The following is a 16,455-nucleotide window of genomic DNA, read 5'->3' on the forward strand; positions in this document are numbered from 1 at the left end:
AAAGTGTATTCTTCTTCTTAATTGGTGAGTGACTCCCCTTGATGTTCCAGGTACACCATTTAATCAAGTCATTAGCCATAACATTTTGCAGTAACATTTAGATTCCAGACAGGAGGAATTCCAATTACAAATCACCGAGCCTTAGTATCGCAAGATACATCAAACATAAAAACTACATAAACTAAAACTACTACAGTCAATAAACCTACAAAGCTATCAAAGATTATATACAACTAAAACCAGAAAACAAACCAACAATGAAGTTCTAAATTGGAGAAAGGCCAATTTGACGGTAAGGACTTTCAAAAGCTGATTGGGGGCAGATGTTCGCAGGTAAAGAGATGGCTGGAAAATGGGAAGCCTTCAGAAATGAGGTAATGAGAATCCAAAGAAAATATATTACTGTTAGGGTGAAAGAAAAGGCTGGTAGGCATAGGGAATGCTGGATGACTAAAGTAATTGAGGGTTTGGTTAAGAAAAAGAAGGAAGCATATGTCAGGTATAGACAGGATAGATTAGATTAGATTAGATTACTTACAGTGTGGAAACAGGCCCTTCGGCCCAACAAGTCCACACCGACCCGCCGAAGCGTAACCCACCCATTCCCGTACATTTACCCCTTTACCTAACACTACAGGCAATTTAGCATGGCCAATTCACCTGACCTGCACATCTTTGGACTGTGGGAGGAAACCGGAGCACCCGGAGGAAACCCACGCAGACACGGGGAGAATGTGCAAACTCCACACAGTCAGTCACCTGAGTCGGGAATTGAACCCAGGTCTCTGGGGCTGTGAGGCAGCAGTGCTAACCACTGTGCCACCGTGCCGAGTGAATCTTTAGAAGAGTATAAAGGCAGTAGGAGTATACTAAAGAGGGAAATCAGGAGGGAAAAAAGGGGACATGAGATAGCTTTGGCAAATAGAATCAAGGAGAATCCAAAGGGTTTTGACAAATATATGAAGGACAGAAGGGTAACAACAGAGAGAATAGGGCCCCTCAAAGATCAGCAAGGCGGCCTTTGTGTGGAGCTGCAGAAAATGGAGGAGATACTAAACGAGTAATTTGCATCAGTACTTACTGTGGAAAAGGATATGGAAGATATAGAATGTAGGGAAATAGATGGTGACACCTTGAAAAATGTCCATATTACAGAGAAGGAAGTGCTGGATGTCTTGAAATGCATAAAGGTGGATAAATCTCCAGGACCTGATCAGGTGTACCCAAGAGCTCTGTGGGAAGTGAGAGAAGGGTTTGCTGGGCCTGTTGCTGAGATATTTGTATCACCGATAGCCACAGGTGAGGTGCCAGAAGACTGGAGGTTGGCTAACATGATGCCACTGTTTAAGAAGGGTGATACGGATAAGCCAGGGAACTATAGACCAATGAGCCTGACGTCGGTGGTGGGCAAGTTGTTGGAGGGAATCCTGAGGGACAGGATGTACATGTATTTGGAAAGGCAAGGACTGATTCAGGATAGTCAACATGGCTTTGTGCGTGGGAAATCATGTCTCACAAACTTAATTGCGATTTTTGAAGAAGTATCAAAGAGGGTTGATAAGGGCAGAGAGGTAGATGTGATCTATGCGGACTTCAGTAAGGTGTTCAACAAGGTTCCACATGGGAGATTGGTTAGCAAGGTTAGATCTCATGGAATACATTTTGATACAGAACTGGCTCAAAGGTAGAAGACAGAGGGTGGTGGTGGAGGGTGGTTTTTCAGACCGGAGGCCTGTGACCAGTGGAGTGCCACAGGATCAGTGCTGGGTCCTCCAGTTTTTGTCATTTATATAAATGATTTGGATGCAAGCATAAGAGGTATGGTTAGTAAGTTTGCAGATGACACCAAAATTGGAGGTGTAGTGGACAACGAAGAACCTTACCTCAGATTACAACAGGATTTTGATCAGATGGGCCAATGGGCTGAGAAGTGGCAGATGGAGTTTAAATCAGATAAATGCGAGGTGCTACATTTTGGGAAAGCAAATCTTAGCAGGACTTATACATTTAATGGTAAGGTCCTAGGGAGTGTTGCTGAACAAAGAGACCTTGGAGTGCAGGTTCGTAGCTCCTTGAAAGTGGAGTTGCAGGTAGACAGGATAGCGAAGGCGGCGTTTGGTATGCTTTCCTTTATTGGTCAGAGTACTGAGTACAGGAGTTGAGGGTCATGTTGCGGCCAAAGAGGACATTGGTTAGGCCATTGTTGGAATATTGCGTGCAATTCTGGTCTCCTTCCTATCGGAAAGATATTGTGAAACTTGAACGGGTTCTGAAAAGATTTACAAGGATGATGACAGGGTTAGAGGATTTGAGCTATAGGTTGAATAGGCTGGGGCTGTTTTCCCTGGAGCGTCGGAGGCTGAGGGGTGACATTACAGAGGTTTACAAAATTATGAGGGGCATGGATAGGATAAATAGACAAAAGTCTTTTCCTTGAGTTCAGGGAGTCCAGAACTAGAGGGCATAGGTTTATGGTGAGAGGGGAAAGATATAAAAGAGACCTAAGGAACACCTTTTTCACACAGAGGGTGGTATGTGTATGGAATGAGATGCCAGAGGAAGTAGTTGAGGCTGATACAATTGCAACATTTAAGAGGCATTTGGATGAGTATATGAATCAGAAGGGTTTGGAGGGATATGGGCCTGGTGCTGGCAGGTGAGACTAGATTAGGGTGGGATATCTGGTCGGCCTGGACAGGTTGGACCGAAGGGTCTGTTTCCATGCTGTACATCTCTATGACTCTATATAAAGCACCAATGGTGCTGAATAGGGGAACTCACTCCTGCCCAAAGGGGGAAACTACACATCCCAAAACTCAACTTCCCATCCCACTGCCAATACTGCAGTCAGGGCATTTAAATACCTGAACCAGGCATGAACTGCCAGTACATAGGCATCTAGCTATCCCAAACATTTTCCCTCCTCCTAGCCTGAGCCGTACTGCAAACACAAGCAGAAAAGAAAGAAAATACACCATGAAATAACAATGTGAATAAAGAAATTTTGTAAAAGAAAGATAAGTACCCCACCCATCCTTTGATATAACTTAACTATGAAACTGAAAGTACACTTCTCAACTGCCACCAAACATAGTTTAGACCAGATAAAAAGGATAGGAAAAGAAAGCCTTGACCGGACCTTCCTCTTTTTATTTAAAGAAAAGCGGATACATACCCAAAGAACACTACTATTTATACACACTAAATTGTTCAGATAAAGTTAATTTGTCTCCAAAGTCTCTTGAATTTTCCAATATGTCAAAGAGATGTACAGATCCATCTAAGGTGTACCGATGCATCGCCGGATAGCTCAGAGAGTACTGGATCCCAAGTTCCCTCAGTCTTCTCTCGATGCCGTCAAAGGATTTTCTTTTCTGGATCACTGCTGCTGAGAAGTCCTGGAAGAACATGATCTTAGAGCCCTCGTAAACTAGGGCCTTCAGATCCTTCCCTTGGATTCTGGAAGCTTCCACGATTCACTCCTTATCGCTATAATAAGGAGAAACCGCACCAAGATAGGACAAGGACGTTGGTCTAGACCTGATCTGGTGAGCTCTCTCGACCTTCAAGCCTCTCATTCCAGCCTCCAAATTAATGAATTTCAACAATCAGTCCTCAATAAATTCCGCTGGCCGCTCACCTTCCTTATCCTCTGGCAAAACCGACAATTCGAACATTTTTTCTCCTTCCCCGGTTCTCGAAGTCATCAACTTGGTCAAGTAAATTGCGGACCTGCTTCTCCAGGGCCTGCATCCTTTCCTTGGAGGAACTGGCATCGGCTTCCACCACTGCATCTCTGTGTTCTACCTCATCTGTCATTTTCTCCAGGTCTCCCAGCTGCTGCTCATGCTTCTGCATCATACTAGTGATCTGGGCCAGCTTCTCCATTATCTGCTTCCCCAACATCTCGCAAGATTTCACGGGGTCCTTCACCGCGGCCTGGTAAGCAATTGAATCTGAGGATCCTGTAGGTTGGGCTGCGGGCCTGGCCTCGGATGCTTGTCTTCCCATCTTTGGCATCCCTGGACGGTGCAAACCGAGCTAAATTATTTTTTAACAGTTTTCTGGGAGACCACGACCTTTCCAGAGTCCCAGGATATTGCGGTGGTCTGGGTAGGGCAGGCTAGGACTTTGTCCTGCTTGCGATGTGGTGTGGAGCTCTGAAATGCGATCTTCCTAGATCGCTGCCATCTTGGATCCCGTCACTGAGCCACTTCTAATGATATCTTGGTGATGGACGTTGAGCCCCTCAACCCAAACTAGATCCTGTGTCCTTGCCAAATGCAGTTCTTTTGCCAAATGGTGTTCGATAATAAGGAGTACTGATTCATCACTTGAGGGAGAAGAAGGTTGTTAGGTGGTAATCACAGGACGTTTCCTTGCCCATGTTTGACCTGATACCATGAGATTCAGACTCAATGTTGAAGTCTCCCAGGATATCTATCTGCCAACTGTCTCCTACTAAACCCTTCCCTCATGTGCCTGTCTTGATGGTAGGACAGGAAATAGCTAGGGATGATGATAGCTAGGAGATTATCTATTTAAAGTTTTTGCTTCGAGTATAACTGCATCAGGCTGTTGATGGCTCTCCAAATTTTGGCAGAACCCCATAAACGTTCACAAGACGGTCGACAGAGCTAGGATTGTCATGGTTTTTGCTGATGACTAGATCAATGCTGAGCTGTCTATCCAGTTTAATTCCTTTTTATAAACTTGTTACAACTGACTGTCTTGCCAGGCTATTTCAGCGATCATTGTGGAAACAATCACGTCGCTGTGGATCTGGAATCCCGTGAAGGCAAGTACAGTGACTTCCCTTTTTAAAATGATATTAATATGTCAAATTTATTTTAAAGTGACAGTTGATAATGGTTACCATTCAACTAGTTTTTAATTCTCTACACATTCATTGAATTTAAATTCCACCAGATACTATAGTGGGATTTGAAACCATGTCGCCAGAGCAATAACCTGGCCTTTGGATAACCATTCCAGTGCCATTTCCACTGTGCCACATATCTTCTTTTGAGTAATAGGGTTCAAAGAAATTTGCAATTGTGTAATGCCTTCACATAGCACAGGTTTATCTTCTCTGGCTGAACGATGAGCGAGTGAAATTCATCATTCACTCTTTATGGAACTCACCTCATTTCAGGTGCATTCATTTTAATTGGAGAAAGTGAGGACTGCAGATGCTGGAGATCAGAGTCGAAGAATGTGATGCTGGAAAAACACTGCTGGTCAGGCAGCATCCAAGGAGCAGGAGAATTGATATTTCGGGCATAAACCCTTCATCAGGAATGAGCCTCATTCCTATGAAGGGCTATGCCCCGAAACATCGATGCTGCTTGACTGGTTGTGCTTTTCCAGCATCAGACTCTTTTGCATTGATTTTAATTACATGTTATAAAATAAGTAGGCAAATTATTTTCACTTAAGAATACAAATCTCTATACTGACACATCTGGAGGTAGCAAAGTTTACAGCTGATGGATTGCTTATATAAACTGACAAAATCCATCACTCTGTACTTGATTAAAAAAGGCATCCTGATCTAATCCTTTGGAACTGGAAATCCTGATTATGTGTTTAAAAATGTTTCGCATTTTTTCTCCTGAGAGTTGAAAATGAAGACACATAAAGAACATTTCAGCTGGGATTAAAGAGTAGAAGGATTAGCTTCTGGAATTTGGGGTGGATGCACTTCCTCTGAGATTTAATCTCTGTTTTGGTCAATCAATTTCTGCTGGGGAGAAAAATTGTTCTGCTTACCTGGGTGTATTTTTGTTCAGAGTCATGAATTATTTCCTTAAATGTTAGCCATTGCTTGCTTCACTGTCATTCCTTCTAATCTATCAGTCCGGTTCACTGTTTCCTTTGCTCTGAATAAAGCCTCTGTGTGGGCAATCTTGAGTTGGGCATTCTGACGACGTTTACTATCCATCACAGCTGATGTGACAGCGTCATAACCTTCGTACATGACTTGGAGGAAACTGGATATTTCAGCTCACCTGATGGGCTGTGTGGTTAGCATGGCCCTGAAGAAGGGTTATATCTGAAATGTTGACTTCTTCATCTCCTGATCTGCCTGGCTTGCTGTGTTCTTTTAGGCTCCTGTTTGTCTACTTTAGATTCCACCATATGCAGTTTTTTTTGTCTCAAACAAGTTCATACCACTTCAAAGGATGTCCACTTTGAAGAAGTGCTTTGCCTCACTCAGAGGTGAATTCTGTGAGTTCCTTTCTCACTATCACTCTGCTGTGGCCTCTTCAAACAAACCCACTACAACAGCCTTGTGACCTTCCTCAGCTCCTGTTTTCACAACCATCTCATCCCTCAAGGCCTACAGGTACATTTTAAACCCCCAAAATTTGGACCCACCTTCCATGCTCCATACTTAGAATTCCCTCAATCCCCTCACAAACGATTCTCTCTCCGGATTCTCCAGTCAACCCTCTGTGCAATGCACCGGCACCTCAATTCCCTCTCCTCATCCCTCCCCCAGCTCAAGACTCTCTTAACCAAACTTGTGCAGGGATCCTGAAAAACAGTTATGCCAGAAAGACTAACTTCTCCACCTCCTGATGGTGCCTGGCTTGCTGTGTTCCTCCAGCCTCCTGTTTGTCTGGCTCGCGATGGCTTCATCGTTACACCAAAATTACGGGCTTGAATGCACCATCACGTTCGAAAGGCAGGGTCCACCTGAAAAAAAAATCTTGAGCACACAATAAATCTTTCAGCAAAGTTAACAAATCTGCTTGAGAATACGAACTCGGGCGTTTAATGCATATGTAAAGTGGAAACTGCATCAGATTTAAGAATGCAAAGGTTTTGATGAGAAGAATAATCCATGGATAGGAACAAATTACCTAGGTGACCTCTTGCTCAGTACTTGCAGCCAGGAGACAGTCCCTGCAGCGTTGACCATGCCCCCGGCTGCCTGGACACCTAGTAGATGTTGATTGACAGTTAAAGTGACGTCCGTCCCGGCAGCGCTTGCGCTGCTAGACCGGTTTCTCTCTGTTGCCGCTACTATTCCCGCAATGGCGGTCCTCAGCAAATTACTGACTCCCAAACACTCTGCGTTCGGAGCGGCAGCTGTCTTTGTACTCTTTGCGTTGAGTAAAAGACGGGGCAGAGGCACATCGCACAGGTACAGGATCACTCTGACTATTCGAAAGCCGGGTTCACTATAGTGTGTGTTGCTCGAGGCCGAGGATTTTAAAATGGCCTAGCCACTTCAATCTGGAAAGAATGGAGTGACAAAAGCTGACGAACATGACAGTACATTGAAGGAAAAGGTCGGCCCCGCGATCCGCTATAATGTTGTCATATTCGTTGTGCGATTTGTTTTGCTACATTGGTGGTAGCGGGGGGGGGGGCGGTAATGCTTTGATGCTGAAACTACTGTTAGAATCAATCTTTTTAAACACTATTTTAATTAATTTTCCCTAAGGATTTTACCAAGAATTGAGAAAACTGTCATTTACAATCTTTGTTCGCGATTGATGAAAATTTAATGCTTTTTAACACTTAAACCTTGTCGGCAATTTAGAGGTGCAAATACTCAGCTTTATTGTTAATTCAGAGTTTAGAGAACAATGTTGCAACTCTTCACATTTGGTTATTGCTTGATTACTTAGCTGTGATTGTTTACTTTATTTCATGGCATGTGGTATTGCTAATATGAACAACATTTGTTGCCCATTCCTAATTGCCCTTGATTTTTGTGGCTCACTGGAGCATCGCAAAAATTGAGTCAACCACATTATTGTTGGTCTGGTATGTCTTGGAGGCCAAAATAACGACAGCAGATTTTCTTCCCAACAGCACATCCAATGAACCAGATGAGTTTTTGCAACAGTGGAGTTGTGAAATTTGCTTTTATTGCTATGTTTGAGCATCTGTGTGAGTTCTAGTCGAGTGACTTTGTCATTACACCACCAACTTCCCTTGTGATTATTGGTTGAATACTTGTTCTGAATTTAGGACCCAATGTTGAACGAACTTCCAGGTCCTGATTCAGCATTGTGGTGTTTGAAACATGATCTAATTTTTGATTAGCTGGCCAAGGGTGCATGTTCGTTGAAATAAAATCAAGAACTGCGGATGCAAGACATCTGGAACAAAAACAGAAATATTGATGTGAAACATCCACTGTTTTCTCTCTACAGAATCTGCCAGACCTACTAAGTTGCTCCAGTAACTTCTGTTTTTGTTGTTGCATGCTCACTGGACATTTAAGATGGCAGGCATCTCTAAGCTTTAGGATCAACAGGAGGCCCTCCAGCACAGATATTGGCAAATGCTGGTATCTCCAATGTAGGTAGGAGAAGGAAAGGTCACCACAAGATGGGAGTGTCAGCTGAAGACACTTCCAAACGTTTTAATATTTATTTAGGCAATGAATTAAAAAAAAACTCTTCAGCTTTGCTCTGGGGCTTTTGCCAACTATTTTAAATTTGTACTATCCAGTTACTGACTCTCCTGCCAGTTCTGGTAAGCACTTGGTCAGGTCCTGTGGTAGAAGTAAGTATAATGAGAACATTGAAAAGATCTTTGGACAAGTACATGAATAGGAAAGGTTTAGAGGGATATGGGCCAAATGCAGGTAAATGGGATGAGTTCAGTTTAGGAAACCTGATCATGCTGTATGACTCTACAAGTGTTAGTTGTGCTGTAGTGCCCTTCTGGGCTTGAAAAACAGCTCAACCTTTGTATTATGGCCTTTTTTCTGAGCTTCCTGCTGTGTAAACATATTGATTTAAAAAACACCTGTTTGGACATACTATGATATCTCCCTGCCCATCATAACCTGAGGTAGGACTTGAATCCAGATTTTCTAGAACGGTAGTATATATGAATATTTTAGCAAGTTATCATTTCATAAAGTCAGGTGTTTTGGAGGCTGGAAGTATATTAGTAACTGGAAGGATTGTGAGTATAAGCTTGTATAGAATTAAGTGTTTGAGATGAAAATAATTTCAACCCTTATTTCAATTTTACCTATCTCCAAGTGCACTTACTTCCATCATCAGATCCTAAGCCACCCAGACTGATGTCTAAAATCTCATTTAAAATGGTAATATCTTGAATCGATATTTCATAATGGCCAATGTGCCATGTTCCAAACCTCCTCCTCAAGTTTCTGCCTGAAGCAGGACCTTGGAACATAATCGGTTAAGGATGACAAGGTGCAGTCATTTTCTTTGATTACGAACAGAACGCAAAGTCGGATCTCTCGTCCACCTCAGCCAGAATGGGATAAACTCCCTGTTGTTGGCATTTATCTGATCCATTTGCTAGTTGTTTAGTCAATTGAGCTAAGCGACCCCAGCCCCTTAACCAATAATTCTTTCATATTCTGTCACCCACATGTAGCCCCATATCTATCCGACTTTAGCATCACACCTCACCTTACTGACAAGTTTTGTGCTCTAGTGCCTCTTCTGTGCAGGGTCAGGTGAATTGGCCATGCTAAATTGTCCGTAGTGTTAGGTAAGGGGTAAATGTAGGGGTATGGTTGGTTTGCGCTTCGGCGGGACGGTGTGGACTTGTTGGGCTGAAGGGCCTGTTTCCACACTGTAAAGTAATCTAATCTAATCTAATCTAATTTGTATTGCAGCAAGGCTGCATGAATTGGAATTTCCCGTGGCAATAGAAATTTTCAAAACTCAAAAGTGGCATTAGTATAAATGTACCAATGCAGAATTATACATCGTTAAAGATTTCTCTGAACTTTATTTAAAAAAAATTCGGATTTCACAGTTGTACAGGATGAAAACAGTGGTCCATCTGCCTGTGCTGATCGATTAGAAGAATCCTGTTCTTTCCCCACTGTATTTTTTTTCCATTCTTAAGTATATATCCAGTGACCTTTTATTAATTCCTCTTGAATTGGCTTCAAGTACCCTTTCAGGTGTTTTTTTAATTTAAATTTGTACCCTCCAGTTACTGACTCTCCTGCCAGTGAACACACTGAATCTCCCTTGATTTATTCTATCCAATTCCCTTTTTTTTACCTCATCTATTAAAACTCCTCTTAACCTTGTCTGCTCTAAGATGAGCAATTCTACCATCTTTAGTCTCTCCATAAAACTGAAGTACCCCATCCCTGATACCATTCTAGTAAATGTCCTGTTTCATGTTCTTCGCAACCTTATCATTATCACTATTATGCAGAATTAAAAATACGATCCCAGCTGAGCCTGAATCAGTGATTTTCAAAGGTTTAGCACAAACTTCCTTGCTTCTATAATGTCACTTTTTATAAAGTCAGTCATCCTGAATATGTTATTGTAACAATTTTCTCAACTTGTCTGTAGACATATTAAATGTTTTTATGTGAATCCTCACATCTGTCTGTTTCAGTAGCTGCTTAAAATGTTACCATTTGGTTATCCTTGTTCTTTGCACAACAAAAAAATGCATCCTTTTACACTTTGTCTTGTCCAACTTTCCACCAATTTTTATTCTGCTGTCAAGTTTCCTACTATTGCCGTCACTAATTATAACACTTCCACATTTTGTGTCAATTGAGAATTTTGAAATTATGCCACTTTTACGGGCATAAGACCACTGAGTCACATCACTGCAAACCTCCATCTGAAAGAAACTACTCTCTGATTTCTGTAACAAACAACTTTGTGTCCACACAAACATTATCCAAATAATCCCATGTCTTCAATTTTACTAATAAGCCTGTGATGTGATTCTTCATCAAATGCTTTTGGAAATCCACGTATGTAATTTTACCTTATTTCCCATCATTAGCCCTCTCTGTTTCATAATCAAAAAGTTTAAAGCTTCTCTGCTATCGACATTAGGCTGTTTGACCCAGTACTGTTCCTGCCCTTTTATGACAAAGCATGTACCATTTTCAAACTTTGATCCTCTGGCACCATTCCTATTTCCAAGAAAGATTGGAAAAACTTCAGCGAGAACCACACTTGTTTCAGTTTCCCCAGATCACACGGGCAGCATCTTTTTGTGGACAGATTTGACAAACATTCCAACAATGTCCTTTGCCTCCACAAGATTATTATTATTAGTCCTCGTTGACCCTACCCTTTTTGTTCCTTTTGAATTGTTTTTAGCTTCTTTTAGTTTCTTAATGCATCACCGGACATGTAACATCCATCCGTCAACGGCTAAGTGCCACATTGTTTTATGTCTGCCAAAGCCTGTGTTTACATAATTGATCATATTCCAATAGAAGGCTAGTGTTATGATCTGCCAGTGACCGTTGGTGTGACTTTGCAAAATCTCCACAAACATTTATGAAAGGACAGTCAAAGGGATCAGGAACAGTGAAATGCTGTTACTGATTACCTATATAACATAATACAGTGGTTTCATTGTGTTTTCATTGTTTAGCAAATTTTGGTTTGGGGAAAAACTCACTTTTAACTTTCACGCACTGTTCATGTAAGAATGTGAAATGAAAACTAACAAAACTTCATCCTTCAGTGTAAATTCACTTTGAGTGGGTAAAGGTTTACACACCTGTAACATATGCTGCATTTCTGTCTATTCTGTACTAATTACAGGAAGTATGACAGCCATACACTTTATGGCTCTTGTGATCAATGCAACAGGAGGGAAAAAAAAGGAAAAAATGCAGTAGATGCAAAGTTAACACTGTCTCCTGTGATTTATCAAGATATTTGCATTTATGGAATAAAGTGCAGGCTAGGTGGATTAGCCATGATAAATGGGGTTACAGGGGTGGGGATGTGGGTCTGGCAGGGATGCTGTTTCAACTGTCGCTCCAGACTCAGTGGGTCGAATGGCCTCTTTCTGCACTGTAAGACTTCTACAATCCTTTTGCCAAAGATCAAAAAGAAATTGTTTGACTGTTGTGTGTTTAGTTTAATGGAACACTTGAAATTTGGAGTTTAAGTGACACACTGTTCCAAATGTTACATAATTTTGTAAGCTGTGGGTAGTTTGTCATGATGGAACATTTCTTCTTTTTGAAATCAACCTTTGCCCAGAATCATGTTTTAAAAAGTCAGAACAAATATTTTACATCGCAAATAATGTACCATGCTTGAAAGCAATGGTACAAAACCAGTGTGATTAAATGAATATGCCATATTTGCATTCTCTGATTTATTTACACAATCGTGACATGATGTTGGTTAATTAGTCATTAAGATGTTATATCTTTAACACAAATAAATAATAGACCATAAAGACATAGGAGCAGAAGTAGAACATTCACCCCATTGAATCTGCTTCGCCATTCATTGAGATTTTGGCTGATCTGATCATCCTCAACTCATTTTCCTGCTTTTTTCCCTATAATGCTTGATTCTTACATAGGAACCACGCAGAGCAGAGGAAAAACACCTATACAGTGCAGTCAAAAAGAACGGGTACCCCCTGAACTCAGTCCGCCGATGTCTCCGCAACAAACCCCAACCAGCAGACAAAAAACATCCAGAAACCCTAGCCACCCTCCCCTACACTAAAGACATCTCAGAAATGACTCCAAACTACTCAGACCTCTTGGCATCATGGTAGCCCACAAACCTACCAACACACTAAAACAGCAGCTAATTAACTTGAAAGACCCAATATAGACAACAAGCAAAACTAATGTCATTTACAAAATACCTTGCAAGAACTGTAACAAACACTACATTGGACAAACGGGCAGAAAACTGGCCACCAAACAGAGACACATGCAAGAATTCCTAGAAGCCTGGCATTCCAACTGGAACTCTATCAATAAACACAATGACTTGGATCCCATTTACCACCCCCTGAGAAAAAGAACAGGAAATGACATCGCCACAGGAAATGGCATCACCAACCCAAGGAAACCTAAACACACAAATAAAAAACAGGCCATACCACCAGTGCTTCATCCGGAGACACACTGATGATGTTACCTAGTATGGTGACGAAACATCTGAAAATGAACCTTTCAGCTCAGTGAGCAAACCTACATCTAGATCAATTATGTGAATTTTTGATTATCCAAACAAGATCTCAGGGTCCCATTCGGGTACACTGTTTGCTCACCAACCAGAATCTAGCACCGCTAGTCAGCCTGGAGGTCACCCAGGCGTTGTGAAGTCCCGGATTCGCTCTGTTGGGAAATCACTCAAACCGAGTAACAACTTAGCCTGCACCCTGTCCTTCGATCGAGCACCACCTGCAACTCTCCTAACCTCAAATGGCTCAGCCAACCTCAGCCAGGAGTCGGGGTGACAGGGGCCACATTGGCCTAAGCAACAACAGTCTGGCCCTGCTTACGGCTGTGGTGGGTTGGGGATCTTGGGAACAGTTTGTCTCTCCTACACTTCCTCACAATGCAGCTTGGCCGCAATACACTGACCCCCGATCACCGCCAGGTGCCCCAACTGAGAGCCTGATCTTTAAACCATCACCGAAAGCCCACAAATGCACAGAGGCCCTGGCGGGAATGGAGTGAAGTGCTGAAGAGAGTAGGTACCTTGTAGTGGGGGGGAGGCAAAGGCGAAGGGAGTGTGATCAGCTATCCGAACAAACAGTTATCTAAACAGACAGTTATCCGAACAGAATACCATCCACCTGTCCTGTTTGGATAATCGAGGTTCCCTGTACTTAGCTTCTGTCTTTAGAAAGTGGTGACAATAGCCTAGTTTTGAATGTGGGTGTTGAGCAACTGAACGGTATAGTGATAGATAAAAGATAACTTTTTCAAAAAGGCTTGCACAATTCAGTAGGTAAGTCACCAGGTCCAGATGGGATGCATCTTAAATTGCTGAGAGAGGTAAAGGAGCAAGTTGTGGAGCTGTTGACAGAAATTTGTCAGGTCTGTCTCAAAGCAGGATTAGTCCCAGGGAATTGGAGGATTTCACTGTGACACTTGTTGTTAACGAAAATGGCAGATGACAACCCAGGAATCTACAGATCTGTCAGCTTGACATTAGTAGTGGGAAAAAGATGGAGACCTCAATATGGAATAAGGTTAATATATACTTAGCAAAATAAGTTAATTCTTGACAGTCAACAAGGCTTTGTCAAGGGCAGATCATGTCTGACAAGTTTGATTGAGTTCTTTTAGCTGGCATAAGCAGTCAACAAGTGTAGTACTATGGATGTTGTATATTTGGACTTTCAGAAAGCATTTCATACAGTTGGTTAGCAAATTAGAAATGTTGAGGTTGCTGGGTCCTTGGCAACATGGATTAGAAGTTAGCTAAAAGATAGGTAGTTTCAGATGGGCATTTCTCAGATTGGAGACAAGTTGAAAATGGTGTTTTCCAGGTATCAGTGTTGGGACCCTTGCTTTTTCTGATTCATATAAATGGTTTGGAGTTTGGTATTGAGGGCAAAATCTTTAAATTTGCTGATGATACTAAACTAGGGAGAATAGTGAATTGTGAGGATGACGTTGAGCAACTTAAGAGGGACTTTAGTAAGTTGGCCAAATGGGCAGACACAAAATGGTACAGCTGTGAGGGAATTCAGGAGCAGAGAGACCTCAGGGTTCAAGTGCATAAATCTCTGAAGGGGGCCAGGCAAGTTGAAACTGTTGTTAAGACAGCTTATTAGATCCTTAGGCTGATAAATAGAGGCATAGAATATAAAGACAAGGAAGTGATGTTGCCTCTCTATAAATCTTTGGTCAGACCACATTTGGAGTATTGTGTACTTTATTTTAGGAAGCATGTTAAAGACCTGGAAAGAGCACAAAGTAGGAATGATACCAGTAATGTGAGATTTTAAATACAAGGAAAGATTAGAGAAATTGGGCTTATTCTTCTCGGAGCAAAGAAGATTAAGAAGTGGCCTTAATTGGGTGTTCAAAGTTATGAACAATTTTGGCAAGGTAAATAAGGATATTTTGTTTCCACTAGTAGGTAGGTCAGTAATTAGGAGTCAGAGCAAGGAGTGACATGACTTTGAACCTAGGAACCCTCCAACCACAAGGGATGAATGCAGATTTCTCCAGCTTTCTCATTTCACCTCCCCCCACCTTTTCTCAGTCCCAACCCTCAGACTCTGCGCCGCCTTCTTGACCTGCAGTCTTCTTCCCGACCTCTCCGCCCCCACCCCCTCTCTGGCCTATCACCCTCACCTTAACCTCCTTCTACCTATCGTATTCCCAACGCCCCTCCCCCAAGTCCCTTCTCCCTACCTTTTATCTTAGCCTGCTTGGCACACCCTCCTCATTCCTGAAGAAGGGCTTGTGCCCGAAATGTCGTTTCTCCTGTTCTTTTGATGCTGCCTGACCTCCTGTGCTTTTCCAGCAACACATTTTTAAGCTCTGATCTCCAGCATCTGCAGTCCTCACTTTCTCCTATACATTATGATGACTAGCTCAGGTTCCTGACAGCTGCTTTTTCATTTAGATAATCCCTCTCAGTCCTCTAATTTTGCGACAAAAATAGAAATTGCTGAAAAAAAAAACTCAGCAGGTCAGGCAACATCTGTGGAGACAAAACAGAATTAATATTTTGGGTCCAGTGACTGGTCTTCAGAACCCCTGAAGGGTCACTGACTTGAAACGTTAACTCTGCTTTCTCTCCACTGAAGCTGCCAGATCTGCTAAGTTTATCACGCAATTTGTTTTTTTTCTGATTTCCAGCATCTGCAGTTCTTTGTTTTATTTTCTCTCTAATTTCGCTAAGTTTTATAAAGTGTTTGTGTGCATACAGGTAATTTAAAATAAAAGCTTTTGGTCAAAAAATAGCTTTGTAGATAATAACGAATTGAATAGCTGGGTGGAAGTGTGGAGCTTATTATGAAAGGGAATAGGATATGAGGTAGAAATGGAAAGGGACAATGGATCGGCAGGAAATGGGATATTAAAAAGCAGGAGTATGATGAAAGGGAGAGTTGAGGTTGGAAGAAAACATAGTGGAAAACAAGTGCAGAGGAATAGGGAACAAGTGTGAAATTATAGATGTGAGGGGGTAAGAAGCTTATGGGAGCTGATGGGGAAATTGAGTAAAGTAAATAACAAGTGCAGATGTGATGGATAAGGAAAAGGGTGAGAAGCAAAATTAGAATTGAGGGACTTAGAGGGAAAACAAGAAGAGGTGGTGTTTGGAATAAAATGATAGGGAGAAGTAGGAAGGGTGGACAGAAGAAGGAAATATAGGGTTAGGAGTTCAGAAACTACAGCAAGTAGACTGGATGGGGTTGGAATGCCTTTCGTTTGGCATTGCTTTCAGCCGCAATGCAGTGGGTTTATTAATGAGATGGATGATGATTAAAAGGAAAACAAGAATAAAACAAGAAATTAAGGTGCCGTATTACAGCTTTTAAAGCTAAATTGCCTTTCTTGAGTCCAGTCATTGAATTTCATCAGCAAATTTGTAAATGGAGTTAGATAAATTTGGCCATACAGTTGAGAGTGTATAGTTATAATAAGCATCTGAGTAATCAACCTTGCAGGGCACTGGTTTGAGGATTATCGTGGAGGAGGTGTTGTCGCTTGTCCTCACTGATTGC

General features: G+C 41.9%; 1 protein-coding gene across 1 annotated transcript in view; it reads left to right on the forward strand.

Annotated features, from left to right (window-relative positions):
* Nucleotides 1-7,000: 7,000 nt before the first annotated feature.
* The window catches only part of abcd3a (ATP binding cassette subfamily D member 3a), a 121,351-nt gene continuing 111,896 nt past the window's right edge, over nt 7,001-16,455 (forward strand). Inside the window, exon 1 of the mRNA XM_043698846.2 lies at nt 7,001-7,153. Coding sequence (XP_043554781.2) covers nt 7,044-7,153 — 110 coding nt within the window. The 5' untranslated portion in view covers nt 7,001-7,043. The remainder of the gene's footprint in view (nt 7,154-16,455) is intronic.

This window comes from Chiloscyllium plagiosum, unplaced genomic scaffold, assembly GCF_037043375.1.
Source record: "Chiloscyllium plagiosum isolate Xiang-an unplaced genomic scaffold, Cpla_swu_hap1 HiC_scaffold_9, whole genome shotgun sequence".
Lineage (NCBI taxonomy): Eukaryota > Metazoa > Chordata > Chondrichthyes > Orectolobiformes > Hemiscylliidae > Chiloscyllium > Chiloscyllium plagiosum.